The following is a 16,764-nucleotide window of genomic DNA, read 5'->3' on the forward strand; positions in this document are numbered from 1 at the left end:
GGCCCGAGAGGGGTCTGGCCGTCCCCGTCGCCCCCAGCCCTGCCTGGGGGGTTGGCTGTAGCGCCGCGGCCGTGCTCGGGAACGGGCCGAAGGCGGCGGCTTCGCGGCGTGCAGTCTGCCCAGCCAGCCCGGGCGCCGTTTAACGCGCTGCCTTCTGCCTCTTGTCCTGCCCAGCTGGCGAAAGACCTGGTGCACCCCTCCTTAGAGGATGAGAAGAGAAAGCACAAAAAGAAACGTCTTGTGCAGAGCCCAAACTCCTACTTTATGGATGTAAAATGTCCAGGTAAAGATAAAATGTTTCTGTCTTACACAAGAACAAAACTTATTTTGTATGAGGTTCAGCTTCATAAAAGGTCTGACTTCTTAATCTTATATATATATTTTAATCTGAATGTGGTTTATCTGTTCTGCAGAGAAAAAAGTCTGTATATTGGTTTGAGTTCTTTTAACAATAAAATTGTTTTCAACCTGTTTCAAAAGTTAAACAATCAGATTTTTGTTTTCTTTTCTGGAGGTCTGGCATGAGATTTATTTTTTTTTCTTTCACTTGTGAAATCCTGGCAAATCGGGGAAAAACCAAACCCCCAGATCTGCATGTATAAGAAGTGAGATAAAATGGATGCCTTAAAGCATCCATGGCACAAGTTTCAAATAGAAGACAAGATTTTCCTCCTTTTCTAAGTTGGTTGATTCTGGAAGAGCAACCAGAAGAACTTTCCCCAAGGATACACACAGGCATACTGGGACTTTACACAGAAGGTAAAACACAGACAACTGCCCTTTTTGCATGTTAGTGTTAAGAAGTAAGATGACATCTAGCTCACATCTACAGGGGTTATATTTAGGGTGTTGCTTGTGTCCCCTTTTCACTGATTTTCATTACTTTGGCTCAGAAACATCTGTACAACCAACTTCTCCTTTATAAACTAAACCATGGGATCTTCCAGCACAGTTACAGGAGCATGCTCTACCAGTGAGCAGCTTTGATGAGCACAGCTGCGTCCACATCAAGGCATAGAAATTATCAAGTGTGGTAACATCTCCTAGAAACTACTGCAGTATAAGAAGATTATAGCAGTAAGCAAATGCATAGACTTACTTACAGTAGTGGTCATCCTGACTAGAAGCGGGGAATTGTTGCTGTATTCAGGTTTTCTTATTATCTTAATCTTTCTTAGTAGCTTAGATTTCTAAGAAGCTCTGAGACATTGTTTTCCATCTAAAAGTGAGGTAAATTCATTAAAACTGTTTGAAAGTAAAGTGTGGTTACTTTTAACAAACCTATGGTTGAAGGCTAAGCCACTAACTTGGTTTTTTTTAAACTTTCTTCAAACCAGTGTACATGCATGCAAATACTAAGATACAGTTAATGCGAACATAGGCCCATAGGTCATTTGTTATCTTCATTACTGTTGGATTAATTGGTCATTGAGTTTGAGGGATACACAGCAAAGCAGGAGAGCTTCAATGACAGAGTCCTAAGCACAAGGCACTGAAAATACCAGACGGCCTTACGCATCATTCAGTGGTGTTGGAAGTTGCTACCTCATTACTGAAACAGATTGGGCTCATTTCCCTGCAAAATCCACAAAGTTAAAAACTCATCAACATGGAAGATCACGTTCATGGGGGAAAACCAACATTTGCTAGGGTTAAATTTTTGCTGCTAGCAATTTTTTTTTTTTTTTGCAAACAAAGATTCGTGATGTTACTATTTGTGATTTAAACAAAGCAGAAATTTGTTACTATGTCTAACAGGAGTTCTCTCTACCAACCAGTTCTACTGTCAGACAGCCTTCCGAGACCTTCCTCACAACACGTATTCTGTCTTATTTTTCTGGTCCACACATGGTGAAAATGGAATCTATGCTCACCTTTATCCATTTGTTTTCTATATCCACACCTAGATTAAATCCCTTACAAGTTTTCTCTCTCCAAAAATTCCTCTTGGGTAATTAAAAATACTTTTCAGGGAAAAGAACGAAAGCAGTGAAAATCCCTTTGCCTAAGCCACGTATGGGAGTGATTTCATTCTTTCTTAAGTCCTAGAATTTAGAAGTAGACAAAATGTTGCTGGTGCCCCTTCTTGCATCTGGAATTAGTGAAGTTATTCTGTGCAAGTCTTCTCATTTAAGTATGACGCTACCTTTGTAGAATGTAACCAAACACATGCCTTAGGTGTATCAATTATTAAACAGAAAGCAAACACAGACTTGAACAGCAGTGTTTATATTCACAGCTGCCAGACTTGGTGAACAGCAATGTTCTAGTATTACAAATTAAATATTTCTCTAGCTAGATGGGTTCTTCTCTTCAGCAGAGAAGGCTAGTCTCAAACTCCGTGACTTTTTCGCAGGAGACAAACTACAGGCGAATTAGGGCTTGTCAGCCAGCAGGCTGCGTTCGTTTTCACACGGGGAGTCATAACAGTTTCAGTTAACTGACTTGCTTTCACACGCACGTTAGTAAAAGCAAGGACTTCAGACCTCAATAACAATGTTTTGCTTTGTTTTACCTGGTATGCTGTATAATGAAATATAGATCCATTTTTGGACAAGTGTATTTAGAGTATCTGTTTCAATTACACATACCATAAAAAAATCATGCTAGAAATACTCAGTGGAAAGTTTAATAATGCTCTTTTCCAGGATGCTACAAGATCACCACTGTATTCAGCCATGCTCAGACAGTAGTTCTGTGTGTAGGGTGCTCAACTGTCCTGTGTCAGCCTACTGGAGGGAAAGCCAGGCTCACAGAAGGTAAGGGGCAATGTTTAGCAGCCTCAATATTCCACTTGCATAAATGCATTTATGTATTTATAGCCTGCAAATATTTTAGCTTTGATTTTGAAAACTGATATTGGAATGTTTATTGTGCAAATTGCTTAGAGTTGGCTAGTAAAAACGTTGTTCATGGGCCCTGAATTGCAATTATTTTTTTTTCGGATTCTTGTTTTTAAATGGATATACAGATGGGCCAGGCAGCTAAGCAGCTACATTCTGATCAAACGCACTTGATTTTAGGAGGTTTGACTTGTTGTTTCCTTTAGCCTATCTGTAATAAATACTACCCATTTAATTCTGAGATAAGTTTACAGCGTTAAAGAGCGCCGTTAAAGAAGTAGGGTACTTTTGCCAGGCTAAAGTGATTCTGTGTCACTGCTAGTCAGTGATGGCTTGCTTGTTTGTTTTTAAACAGCAGTACTGTAAGGCAGTTCCCTGGCTCACATTGCCTAATCAACATTTGTTTTGTATAAATTGTAAAGGAACAAAATAATCACTGATAATTATATACAGATAACTGGTACAGCACCAGCATATCTTGAAATGCAACCCAATGTCTGGGGTATATGAAAAGCATTGGAAACACTTGAGGGTTTTAAAAAAAAAAAAAGAACAAATCCAGATTTTATTACTGTTTCCTTTAAAGGACAAAAGGTAAATGTATATGCAAATTACATATAGTAGTGCTTGTACTATATGGATGTAGTTTATATGAGGACAGAGTACTTGAAGTAAGGCTGTTGAGCAGTTGAAAAGGTATCAACACTGCTAGCAGCTGTTTCAGTTGGGGTTTTGTTATCACTAAGGCATGGAACAGTAGACTGAAATTTTAAAAGGCATCTGGAAGAAAAGACGTAATACACCTTAGCCTTATTTTAAGAAGAATTATAAGACAGCCATGTTGTTCTGGCTGAGTTAGAGCACACTCAAAGCACTAAATCTTCACCTCTTGTGGTACATGCAATTTAAATTCATTGCATGAGTTTTCCTACTTAAGTTGGGTGGGCAATTTTCCAAGGCAGTCTAACAATTTAAGGACTATTCATATCAATACTCATGTGATTTCTTTACAGGCTGTTCATTTAGAAGAAAACAACACTGAACACTTCAGCACGTGGGTTTGGATCTGTGTTCCGGAAAGCCTTACCAGTTTGAAAATGCCTGTTAATACCACAATGTAATTAGAATTGATTTTGTAAAAATTACATGCTATTGCTGATTAATGAGCTGGAATCTCTTTTTCAATAATGATCTGAAGTGCAAGTTTTTCCTGCAAGTTTGCAGACAACTGACCTCTATTTTTATAATTTTACTTTTAAACGGTGTATTGTTAATTGAGTGGTGTCACTTAATATAAAAGCCTTGGACTTGTTGCCTCCTTCCCCTTGTTAATCATCAACTACAGCAGGGTAACGCATATGGTGATGGAAACTGCTGTAAGAATGCATTTTGTGTACGTTATTACTGCAGCTACCTTAACTTGCAAGGGTTAGGTAGATTTAAAATGGATCATTTGCTTTCAATATTGCTTTAGTCCCTTTACTATGTTGAATAACATGGTGATAAATAAAAATATAAAGTTACTCACTTACGTTCAGCTGTTTTTCTGGAATGCATGTTTTTTTCCCTGCTCTAATCTGGTCTTGAAACTGCATTTCGTATTCTATACTGAGACTTCTATGCAAAAAAAAAAAAAAAAAAGTCTTTTGCAAAACACTGAATGCATTCAGTATGGAGAAGGCATATGGTATATAAGCAAAAGTAAGTCAGCAGACTACATTAACAGCTGTGAATGGTATCCAGTCATTAAAAAAATAGTACAGCAAAACCATGCACATTTTCAGTATTAAATACTGACATTAAATAATTACCTTTTTACAGTGAGGAAACAGGTTTTTAGTTAGTTTTTAAAAGCCATCCTTTTCTAAATGGCTGTTAAAAAGTGGATTTTTTTTAAGCCATGAGGAAACACTCAAAGTCTTACATATATCTTATTTTACTAAATAATATCTCAAGTTAAGTATCAACATCTCTTTCAAAGTATCGGGTGTCTTGGTGAGCTAAATATTGTTGGGAATTTCTATTTAACCTGTATTATTTACGAGTCTTAAAACTTGTACATTTCTAGCGAATAACCCCCCCCCCAAACCCAGTATTACAATTCGCTGCATTTGCAAGATAAGTTTTATTAGTTCAAACAGTAAACACTTATAATTACCAGATGCAAAAAGTAGGTGTTTGACACAGAAATAGATGCATCAATTTAGTATACATGCCTTTTGGGAAAAGTACAGTTTTAAGTCAGTGCCATACTGTGTTTTCACAATAAAGGTTCATTTAAGAGCAAGTTTATCATGAAAGCTGCTCTTAATTGACCAGTTTCCCACATCTATTGCCAGTCCATCAAATAAGTGGTTTCAGAACAAAGATCAAAGCAATATTAATTCACTTGTGACCTGAATACACATGCTAAGGCCAGATTGATTCTCAGTCTTCCATATCTCTGCCTTCTCTTCCTCTACCCTGAAAGATAAGGACTCATGATTAAGTAAACACCAAACCAGAGAAAGTCAGTGACCCATTCTGTTCCAGGTACTGGAAGATGAAATTTAGACATAATAGCATCTCCAATACTTTTATTTTAAAAGCCTTAAGTTACAGGAGATACAGCATAAAGAATATGGTATGCATACAAAAAAGGTTGGTGGCTAAAGACAGGCTATGAGGGGAGTGAGACACTGTGATTAATATCTTGGTGTTAGAAATGTCTTAAGACATTTCTTACCATTATTTGTTTCATATGTACTTCAAATATTTACATTTATTAGTGTTTGGTCATATGCAGACAAGCATAATGGTAAACCTATACTTTCTACATCCTGAATCTTTCTCTAAATCCAAACACAATGGTCTGTGAGCAAAACTTGTTTTCTCTCAAGTATGCAAAATGGTTTTCAAGACCAATAAATACCATTTGCAAAAAAGTATGTTATAAATCCTAAAGTAACACCGTTACTTTTCAGATTTTCTACATTTAAAACATTGTATTTTGTCTATTTCTATTCAGGTATTCTTCAACACAAAACCAACTCAGAACTACTTACTCTTGTTCCCTGTGTAAAACAGGCAATGACTTCTGCTGCTGCACGTTTACCCAGCTAGTAGGCACTCAAGACTGAAAAAAATCCCAAACCTTGGTATGGTAGAAGATGTTCACCTCCAGTACTTCTGTATTGGAACTGTCAAAGAATATCAAAGACCTCAGTGGGAGGGTAGATAATTTGTTGCCTGACCAAATAAGTTTATCCAGAAAGGTTCTCTCTGTTGTCTCTACTGGCTTGATATTCTTGAGATAAAGACAACCCATTAATAGTGAATAAAAAGGAAGTTTTGGTGAGTGGGCCAGAAAACCCAAGCAAATAATTTAGCTGTAAGATTTTCCTGTTTTAAGGCACAAGAATTATTATAATTATGAAGAGTACTAAACTAGTCCTACTAGCTTCAATTAAAAATGTAGTTCTAACACCAATACCTCAAAATACTACGTTTCCTGGTTCGTCAGTCTTAGGTAATAAATGTTATCATAGGCATACTGGGAACAGAGACGACAGCAGTTTGCTTCATCACAGGGCAGGTAACAACTATGAAGTTAATACCAGAAGCACTAACTTGGGAAAGAGGCCAGTAAGGCTATCACCTGCTAGCTGTTATCTTGCTCCTTAAATTCGGAGAAGCAGAGCTGCTACACAGTGCAGGGAGGTAAGTATTCAAACCTTTCCGGAAGGATATTTAGTTTTGTCTCAGCCTGGAAATACTGTCTGATGTAACTGCAGGGGAAGTGGGGTGGGGGTAAATATTGGAGATCACTGATATCTTCCATGCCATTATGGAATATATAAAATTAACACATTCAGATATTCTTGTATTCCTATAGTAAAATTGAAGATTTGGAAATGCTTCTTTGGAACCCTATCGCAACTTCTTGTTCAACCCTGTGCAAAAAAGTAACTCCTCGAGGCAGGACTCCAAATGGAAAAAAAGGATGGTTTTCAGAAAAAAAACCTCTCAAAAGTCTGAGAGACTTCTACTACTGGCTTCAAGAATGGGCTTTAAATTTTATTGACTTGAGTTCCTATTCCTATATCTAGAGGAATATCTACATTACAGAACACAGGGCCATTTCTGGCTACCAAAGTTAGCATGTGTATCATTCAAAAACAATGAGACAGTTTGACAGCTCACCATGTTGTGCTATTTGGGCATATTCGACTGTGGAAGTAATACCCTTATTTCACAGTAAACTAGTTTCACACATTCTCTGTGTCCAATACAAACGGAAGAGAGGACATCTAAATAACAAAAAGATTTTTACTTACATTACTTTAGCTTCGTTCTTTTCTAATTCTTAACAATCCACAGCTCTGACAAAAGTGTACTTCTGGTATAAATCTGCATTCTGGATGTAGCTTCAAGATTTGGGGTTTGTTGGGTTTTTTTGCTTTTTAAGCAAATACGAAAAGCACTATGTGAAAATGTAAAAACAGTAAAACCATTTTTCTTTAAAAAGTAATACTGACCAGTTTTGGCAGACTAGAACTAAGAATAATGAATTATGTCTTTGTGTGCTCAAATCAAGATGTGAATTTTTTCAAAAGTTTAACATTTAAGGTAGATAATTTGTTGTACTTCTCAGCGCAAGAAACTGATGGTAGTTTTAAAAATCTTGGTCAAGTGCTTGACTGGATGAGAAAAACAACCTGCTAATATAATGACAATTTAGACAGGTACTACAGAAAGTCAAATTTGACTGTTACATTCTCCTTTTCCGTAAGTTAGGAACTTCCCTGAGAGATGAATTCCAGTTACACGTTAGTTTAGCACCACTAGCAGAAGTTAATGAAGTGAATTTTTGATGCTTTTTCTTCACGTATTCTTAGTGATCTCAAAGTCCAATTACACCCTTCTCCATTTGTTTTTCGTGTTGCAGTACAGCGAGTTCAGTTACACGTACCTCTTTTTTAATCTATATATTGTGCCCATTTTTCTTTATCAAATTCCCTTGCAATCTTTAAGGCAGTGCTGTTGAGTGAAACCGATTGCATATTACAGATAATACTAACAATTACTCCTCTAGGTGGTGCCACTAGCCCAGTATCTATAGCTTCAGAGTCCAACTCTTCAGGAAGAATCAGGAGGACGCTACTTGCCCCCACTGCACCACCCGTATGAGATGCATAGTGTCTCTGCTGTCTGCAACAGCCACATTGTTGTTTTTTCTCTACTACAGCCCAAGCCATCGCGTATTTACCGTCCCTGTCCCACGATACTTCTGTTTTTGGCACCGGGGTCCACATCATTGCGACTGTGTCTGGTTTGAGGTACCCAGGAAGAAGTTTGCCATTACTGTTTTTAAATTGTCCAGCTTGATAACTGTATAACAAGGCATTTCCAAATTTCAGAAGGTCACCTACTGATGACAGAAAGCCACCACCAGCCCACTTGTAAGAGTTGTCCACATATGGTGCGTTTACCAGCCGTCCCTTTTTGTTGTAAACATAACACCTAGAATTCAAGAAAATTCAACTTGTCATTCTCATATACCATACACAACTATTTTAAGCTGCCTTACCTTAAAAGAGCAATTTGAGCATGTATTAGCTTGTTCTCATGAAACTTTCAAATTTTTTAAAAGATATTTTTCTTAAATATATTTCTTGCAGAAAAATCAACAAGAAATTCAGACAGGAAAACAAAAATTAAGGTGACTTCTTAGGTTATAAGCTTAGTTTCAATAAAAGTACTCATCCTTCTTCTTACTCTTAGGATATACTAAGAGTAAAGGCAACATACAAATAAGAGCTGTGACAGAAATCTACAGAGCAGCCAGCACAGGATATTTCTTAAAACCCTGTACTAGATTTAAAGTGTTTTAAGGAAGAGAAATCTCCTACAACAACTCCACGATTATCAAACACTGAGCTGAAATTTCACTGGTCTTAGGTGGCTGCTCTGAGACAGCAGCTTCCATTTATGATTGATTTCTCCCCACTGCCCCATTACAGTTACCATATTCTACAACAACTGAATATTCTGGAACTAATAAGAAAAGTGAGAAGCACAAAAGAGTCTTGCAAAACCTGTCATTAAAATACAAATTAGAAACTACCAACCAGAATTGTGGAATGAACTGTCAGGAACAACACAACAGGAGTGCAGACTGAATTACGCTTTTGAAAGAAACATTCCAATCACGACTGGATTCATTTCATACAACATATGAAAAGGAATGTTGAATAATTATATAATCTGATGAATTTCAGCCTTTGGCCTTTAGACCATAAGATGTCCATGTACTACCCGGAGAGTTGTGAAAAGGAACCATGCACAAAAAAAATAAAAGGGGAGGGAGGGGGACGGGTCAGGGCAATTCTACTATCAAACAGTACAGAGATACATTCCCTATCTAGTCCGCACTTACACTGCAAAACTTCTAGGGAACTTCTGAAAGCCCTAACACTGAAAATCAGAGGTTGAAGCAAAGGAAGAGAGATGAATGGTCCAGGACCACCATCAGCTCTGCCAGTGACTTGTTTATCTTGGTGTCCCTATAGTCAGTTTTTTGATCACAACACCTGTTACAAAGATGCTGAAATGCTTGACTTACACCTCGACGAGATCTAAAACATGTTTTTTTTAAAAACATTTTCATGTTAGTGAAATATAGTATAACCAAACCATTAAACAAAAACCATGTCAACATGTTGTAATTTGAGGCACCAAACTAGCTATTTGTGGAAGCAAAGCCATCACAGTAGTACCTCAGTTTTGCTAAACAGTAAGTAGCCCGTAAAAGACCCTCAAACACCATCTGTCCCAATTCTTTCATCCCTACCATATTTCAGTTTATAAAAGGGTTAATATACACGCATATATTTAAATGAACTTGACTGTACAAGCTTGATAATTTATGAGAACATCACTAGCATACAGATCTACAGCCGGAAGAGCCTCTGAAAATTTGCAAGCAAAATAAATACCAGCACAAAGCATCTTGGAATACAGCAGTAAAGCTATCCCTAAAACATTACAAACTGCTTTGTGTGTGTTAGTACATACATATACACACATACGCTTTAAATACACACTTACATGTAAGTACTATACGCTTTGGATTCAACATGTTCATCACCATTTTCTTTTTTTGAGAGCATTTTAGAAGCCAAACTTTTTAAAGGTTTGATTCTCATTTTCATGAGACTTTTTCCAAAACCTGCTTTTGTGATTGTTAGAACTCTTCTCCAACATCAACATTTAACAGGTGATTCAATAAATCAATTTCAGAACCCAGCCAGTTAAGTCAATAAAATAAGACTAGAGAGAAAGAGAAGAAACTACGCTTATCCACTATATTGGAATGGATTATCTAGATATATAAATTTCTCTGGGTTTTTTTTGTAGTTTTTTAAAGTAATAAAAAGAAATCAATAGGTAAAACATGATCGGGGTTAACACAGAATTGTAATTCTTGTTAAAATTGATACTACAATTAAATTTATTAAAAACTTTTGTTACTGTGAGACTATTACAATGCCACGGAACTCTTAAAGTCAGTATATTAAGCAAACCAAGGTAACTATACATTCTAACATAATCTCCTAGTTCCTCCTGTATTTTACTCTACACTTACCTGCTTATTTGTACCCAAAATAAATGCAAACTTCAAAGTCACCCCTGCCACTTCCCCCATATATACTCTTCTATCAGGAAATATTTCCTATTCTGCCATTTCACATGCTAATTACAGAATCAATACTCTAATGCTGACATAAAATCAGTTACATGACTAACTTTGAAATAACAAACCACTTCAATTAAAAGCCTGAAAAAAATAGAATACACACATTCTTAATTCATTTGGCTTAATAAAGATAGAAAGAGCAACAATTGTGGAAAAAAAAGGTTCATCCTTGTTTACCTTGCTCTGTTATATATCATTGCTTCATTGTCATCTAGTACAGTTGATAGCATATCCAAATCACGAAACATTTTTAGCATATAATCTGTAAATTTTTGTCCTGAAACTCTCTCCACAACAGCGCTTAAGAGAGTAAAGCCATATGTTGAATACAAGAACTGACTACCTTGAAGAAACACAATGAGAAAGGGGGGGGGGGAAGTTAGCCGCATGATGCTTAAATGGAATCTGAAGGATAAAATTTAAGTAATCACATATGCAAATAAAACTATATATAGCAATGAATAATCAATTAAAAGACACCCCCTCCATCCCCATTAATGTGATGTGAATTACAAGTTTATGATACTGGGCCCTGGGAATTTCTGTACTGCAGCAGACAGGTGCTTGCCATGCGCGGGTAGCTCTGAGAACAGCACTAAAAAATTTTCAGGGATCTGCATGTACAGCCAGGTTTCATGCCAAGAGGCGAAGACTTACATTTAGCATCCTCTCCACAAGATTTACCATACCAGTTCTAACAAGGAAGTCTGGATTTGGAAAGCTGAAGCAAACCATAAAATTACTTTGTAAAAGATGCTCACTTACTGTGTCTTGTTTGTGTGTCTATACCCTAGAGATGGAAAGACAAGGGTAGTAGTACTCGCTCAAGGTTTTCAAAGGTCTTGATCACTCCTATCATAGTGTTTCTAAGTTCTAGTTTTCTAGTGCTAGAATATCCTGAAAGATTATATGAACACTAACATGTATATTATTTAAGACAATCTAATTTATTTATAAAACGTTTCATTTTTAAAAATCTCATTCTTGTGCTAACATCTTTTATGAAACATATACCTATTGAGCAACTGCCAAACTGCCACAGTCCAGACATATCTCTCACGTGAAATGGTTCTTAGAACTCTCCCATACGGTAAGTCGTTAACTTCTCCCCCTTCCTATCCCTCTCCTCTTAATGCACGTTAATTTCCATTTATCAGCAACGTGTACCATTTGCTTGTTACCCTTGTTCATTTAGAACTTACACCCAAAGTTCCTCAAAGTCCTGGCTAGAATTAACTTAAATAATTCCAACAATAAATAACCTCAACAATTCTGTGATTCTGTGGCCTTTCTGTAAAATCTTTTAGCTCTGCTTTAGTGCCTCAGTAAATCTTTTTTTCTTTCGGTTCATATCTAGAAGATACGCATGAATACAGCAAGTTGGCATCTGCTTACAAAGTATTTTGCAGACACAAATTTGTTACCAAAATTATAATCTCCTTTAGCATTTACAAATTCAGTAACTGGTACGTTTTGTAGCACTTTGCATTACTTAAAGCTCCTGGGAGAAAAGTCTTATTTCTACCGCAAGTCTCACTTTCTCTTCTCCCCTGCATTATCTAGGACTCTTTGTATTTATTACCTTTGAAGTCTTGGCTACATCACATTTTGAACCTGCTGGATTATGGTGCAGATACACCATTAGAAGGTATCTATACAAGCATAATTCTTTAAGTCAGTAGATTGATAAAGATACCTATACAAGACTGTTATCTAAAATTGAACTGATAAAATCCTGATCAGTTCAGTCTTCAAAAGTTATGTCAGTTTTAAGAAAATTACATGACCACATGGTTTGTGCAGAGCAGCCCAAATACCTCTCTGTTGAGCTTTTAATGGGGCACACGAAGGAAAAGAAAAAAGGGGGTGGAGAGAGAAAAGCAGAACAAAACAAAAATCCCACACAAACACTCTTTACTGGGCTCTGCTATCCTCACTGCATGTAAAACAATTTGAAACAAAAATTTCACCAGAAGAGCACATTTTGGTCTAAATGAATAGAAACTCACCTGGTTTAAAGAATAAAGGATCATTTTTAAATATCTTCAGTGACTCAATCACACTTTCAAATTTTTCCTTCAAATAATACTCTTCTTGCTCAAATTCCTTGTCTCTCCTGCCAGGTTTTGAATTTCGGCTTTTTACCTCACCTTCACGTTCTTTTCTCGGTTTGACAGAATCAGTCTTTTCAATCTCTTTGCCTTCTTTTTCTTTTTGGTCTTTATCCTGATAGGGTTTTGTTAGTTTAGGTGCTCTGTTTGCCTTTTCCTTTTCTTCCTTTACTTTTGTAATATCTTTTTCATAGTGACGAATCCCACTCAAGTGTGAAACTAATAGTCTTGTAGTAATAGCGACCTAAGTAGAAAGGACAATATTTAAATGTGAGCTCTCTTCATTAAAGAGATGATGCACACTAAATCACCAGAAAAGTAAAATTCAACATGACAAGGAACAAAGATACAAGACCATTTAAATATCATGTATCAAACCCATTAAAATATACACATATATATGCACACATGACACACTTGATATAAAACTGAAGATCCAAATTTCCAGCACTGCTTTCTCGAGCAGCAAACATCAGTACTTGTGTAAGTGATTTTGGGCGTTTTACAGGACTTGGTCCAGATATAAGCACCTGCACACATATGGCTGTACAATGCCAAGAACAAAAATCCAAGAAAGTATTACCAATAAACAATTACATACCTTTTCACCCTCGTAGACTTTTTCTGGAAATTCAGGGACATATTTCTGCACTGGAGCATCTAAATCCAGTTTCCCCTCTTCCCACAATTTAGCAACAGCCATCATTGTAAGACACTTGCTAATACTAGCAATTCGCATGATCGTCTCTGGCTTACATACTACACGATTCTCTACATCAGCATAACCTAAACCTTTAAGAAAACAAAAACACTGTGGTAAATATTTTGCATAGAGACATGCTGAATTAATTATTTGCAATTAATTAGATTTACTGCCTCCTTAAAATGGTTTTCCTCTAGCTAAACTGGGACATGAAGCATTGGACTATCCCTGCTCCTGCTTCAATTAAGTTAATAACATTTTAATGTAGTATAAACAGTTAATCAAAGCCCATTGCATTGGCCAATGGCATCTCAAGTTACTGATTAAGACTACAAAACAAACCTCATGATAAACGAGACTGAAGATTAAGCCAAAATGTACACTCCAGAAGTCAAATATTCAATGTAAAAAAACTAGAGACCAAAATCTAGACTGTATAATAAACGACCAACAGTCATAAATACTCCTTTTCTTGTTCTAAATAAATGGTTGAAACAGTAAAGAGTCTTATTTTATCAATACAGAAATTGAGAAAGGAAATCAATCACAAACTCATAGCAATTACCTAAGCTGTAAAGCTTCACAAAACAGTAGTGCTATACACTATGTTTCCACATCACTCAGCATGACTTCAATTAAAAGACAGCTTAATAGCCTCCACAGCAGCGTTTTGCTTTGTAACCAACCCACAATTCTGGTAGCGAGAACTGGAATTAATAAGGCTATCAAGCTCCCACACTAGTCTTCAGTTTCAGCTAGGTTTGAAGAAACTGCAAGTGATGTTGCAGTACAAAAAGCAACGAAATGCTGTAATACATAATTTGCAGCTGTCAGTACAAGCAAGGCCTGCCGTCTGTCTATATAAAATTGCAGTCTAATAATGAACTACTCGGGGAAAAAAACCCTTGCCAAAATACAAGAAATAAAACAGATGACACATCAGTTGCCCAAGACCCTTCCTTTTACGTAAAGTTGCTACTCAAGTGCTTGCATAGTGCTTATGAACGCAGATGCTGTACCCCTCAGTGAAAATACCTTCCGAATCTCCATCACTCCCACCAGTTTAGCAAGAAAGCAGGTTTAGTACCGTGGCCACAGAGTATGTGCAACTTACACCTGTTCCTATTCCCCCCCTGTCCCATGAAGAAGGGAGGAAGACAACAAAACAAGCCAGAAGTCCGCTCCAGCAATGTTACCCACCTCCCGGCTGCCCTACTAAAGGCAGTGTTGTTCGCTATGTCCACGCGCAGCAGGGTGCAGAAAGCTCTGCCATGGCTTACGCTCCCACATGTAGTTGTCTTACTACTGGATGTGGCAGTTCGGGTGATAAATTGCAACCCTGGCACTAGCTCCCTCAGGCACTTCCCTGCGTGTCAAGGAAGGGATTCTGCAGAAGTCTTACAAAAACTTCTGCTTTCATTGCTAGATAATCTGAGACCAGACAAAGCTATCTGATTTGAGGGAGTTTGTGATTAAGTTTCTAGCACAATTTTCTTATTAGGCCACATGACAAAAGGTACCAGAGGCTCTCCAACTCACTTCTGTCATGATGAAAGAGAAATTAAAACCTATAATCAGCTTTATACATACATAGAAGTTAATGCAAAAACAGTGTCAGATGAAAGTTAGTAACAATCTTACTTACAAAGACATTTTTTTCAAATTCTATTACACATTAATGAAATATATTGACGTTTACTACTACCATTTAAGCTGTCCAAAAAACCCAAAACACATCATGAAAATGTTTTGAAAACAGACACACAGTTCAGTGGTTTTTTTAAATAAACATCAAATGTCTACATGATATGAGCAGCACTAACAGACTCTATTTAAAACTAAACTATGTAACCAGAAATATCACTTACAATTTCTGAAAGGACACCACCTGTTAAATCTCAGTACCTTCTCAATAAAAATCTACAGCTCAGCCCACAAACAGGAGACAGATGACCAAATGTGAGCTACTACTACTTTGACTATTAAGTAGATTCCTGTGGGGAGAACAGTTCTTTACCTCCTACATACAATTCTACCAGACCGTCATACACCTGTATGTCTAGAGTACAAGTATATTCAAAGACCATACTAACAAATTAATGGTAGAAAAGTTGTTAAACTTAACTGTTGAGGTATACTAGCACATTCAGGAAGCTAATAAATTATCAGTTTCTGGAAATTATTGAAGTTTACCAAGGAAAATATCACCTCGTACTCCCTAGGCACCTGTTTCTGGCCACTGCCTGGAGATGGGACATCAACTGGATGAAATCCCAGCTTGATCAGTGTGTCTGAAGGTTCATTTTTACAAGGTTCTTCACTTCCCAACAGCGTGCATGACTATGACTCCCATATACTAACCTTCTGACCAGACTTCCTTTCCGTCTACCGAAACTCCAATTAGTATGCCTGGGATTCCTGCTTCATCCTGTCAAAGAAAACAGACAGAAGATATTAAGAAGGATCTTTACAGTTAAAAAAGACCTTCTCCCAAACGCTAAAGATGTCAATGCAATTCTACAAATACACAAATACACCTGCACACTGTTGTCACATTACAGTTGAAATTTTGTTAAATACTAGTTGGGCTGCACTGGAACAAGCTGCTTTTAAAAAGGAGGCATTTTAATCCAGCAACTGAGAAAAATACATCTAACACCACCAATAACTTATTTAAAAGTAATTCATTTAATGATTTAATTAAATTAATGATCAGGACACACAAGAAAAGCTGAATAGAAACAGAAATTACAGAGTTAATACGCACTATGCAAACTGTATCATCTCTTAGCACGCAAAATTTCAAAGGAGCTTGAGTTAGATTTTCCAAGTAACTACAACGCGCCGTTTGATCAGCCCCTTTGCCTCTCTCTCTCTCTCTCTCCCGCCTGCAGCCCGGCAGGGCTCCCCTCGTCCTCCCATGCCCGTGCTGGACCTCCCTTCCACCACCTCCCCGCATCAACCTCTGCCTGCCCTAAGCTCCCTAAGCTCCGGCAGCCTTCGCTGACGCTACGTTAAGAGGAAAAATGCTGGAATATTGCGACAGATAGCTCCTGCAACATTCAGGGATCCAGTTGTGATGGCGGAGGGGGAACCCAACGAGCACCGCAGGCGCCAGCCCCACCAGCTCGGCGGGGTTCGCTCTCCTCCCCAAGGCCCCCAGAAACGATCCCCCCCCAACACTTGACCGAAGTCTCTCGCAGCGATGGAGAAGCCCGCGGGAGGGAGATCCCCGCCCGCTTCCCCCCGGCGGGCTGGCTCGCACAGCACCGGCCACGGAGTGAGAGCACCGGCCACGGAGTGAGACCCCCGCCCCCTCAGCACCTTAATCCTCCGCAGCAGGTCCCTGCTCCGCTCGATGGCCGCGCC

The 16,764-nt window shown here is 37.8% G+C and overlaps 2 protein-coding genes across 2 annotated transcripts in view; one reads left to right on the plus strand and one right to left on the minus strand.

The window, feature by feature from the left end:
* RPS27L (ribosomal protein S27-like) overlaps nucleotides 1-3,885 on the plus strand; it is a 5,247-nt gene extending 1,362 nt beyond the window's left edge. The window contains exons 2-4 of the mRNA XM_009886724.1: nucleotides 11-283; nucleotides 2,649-2,759; nucleotides 3,857-3,885. Coding sequence (XP_009885026.1) covers nucleotides 11-283; nucleotides 2,649-2,759; nucleotides 3,857-3,885 — 413 coding nt within the window. The remainder of the gene's footprint in view (nucleotides 1-10; nucleotides 284-2,648; nucleotides 2,760-3,856) is intronic.
* Nucleotides 3,886-7,502: 3,617 nt separating this feature from the next.
* LACTB (lactamase, beta) overlaps nucleotides 7,503-16,764 on the minus strand; it is a 30,199-nt gene continuing 20,937 nt past the window's right edge. The window contains exons 7-12 of the mRNA XM_009886725.1: nucleotides 16,720-16,759; nucleotides 15,757-15,823; nucleotides 13,294-13,484; nucleotides 12,591-12,936; nucleotides 10,759-10,924; nucleotides 7,503-8,345 (exon numbers count right to left, since the gene is read on the minus strand). Coding sequence (XP_009885027.1) covers nucleotides 7,802-8,345; nucleotides 10,759-10,924; nucleotides 12,591-12,936; nucleotides 13,294-13,484; nucleotides 15,757-15,823; nucleotides 16,720-16,759 — 1,354 coding nt within the window. The 3' untranslated portion in view covers nucleotides 7,503-7,801. The remainder of the gene's footprint in view (nucleotides 8,346-10,758; nucleotides 10,925-12,590; nucleotides 12,937-13,293; nucleotides 13,485-15,756; nucleotides 15,824-16,719; nucleotides 16,760-16,764) is intronic.

This window comes from Charadrius vociferus, unplaced genomic scaffold (genome assembly GCF_000708025.1).
Source record: "Charadrius vociferus isolate BGI_N301 unplaced genomic scaffold, ASM70802v2 scaffold356, whole genome shotgun sequence".
NCBI classification, from domain to species: Eukaryota; Metazoa; Chordata; class Aves; order Charadriiformes; family Charadriidae; genus Charadrius; species Charadrius vociferus.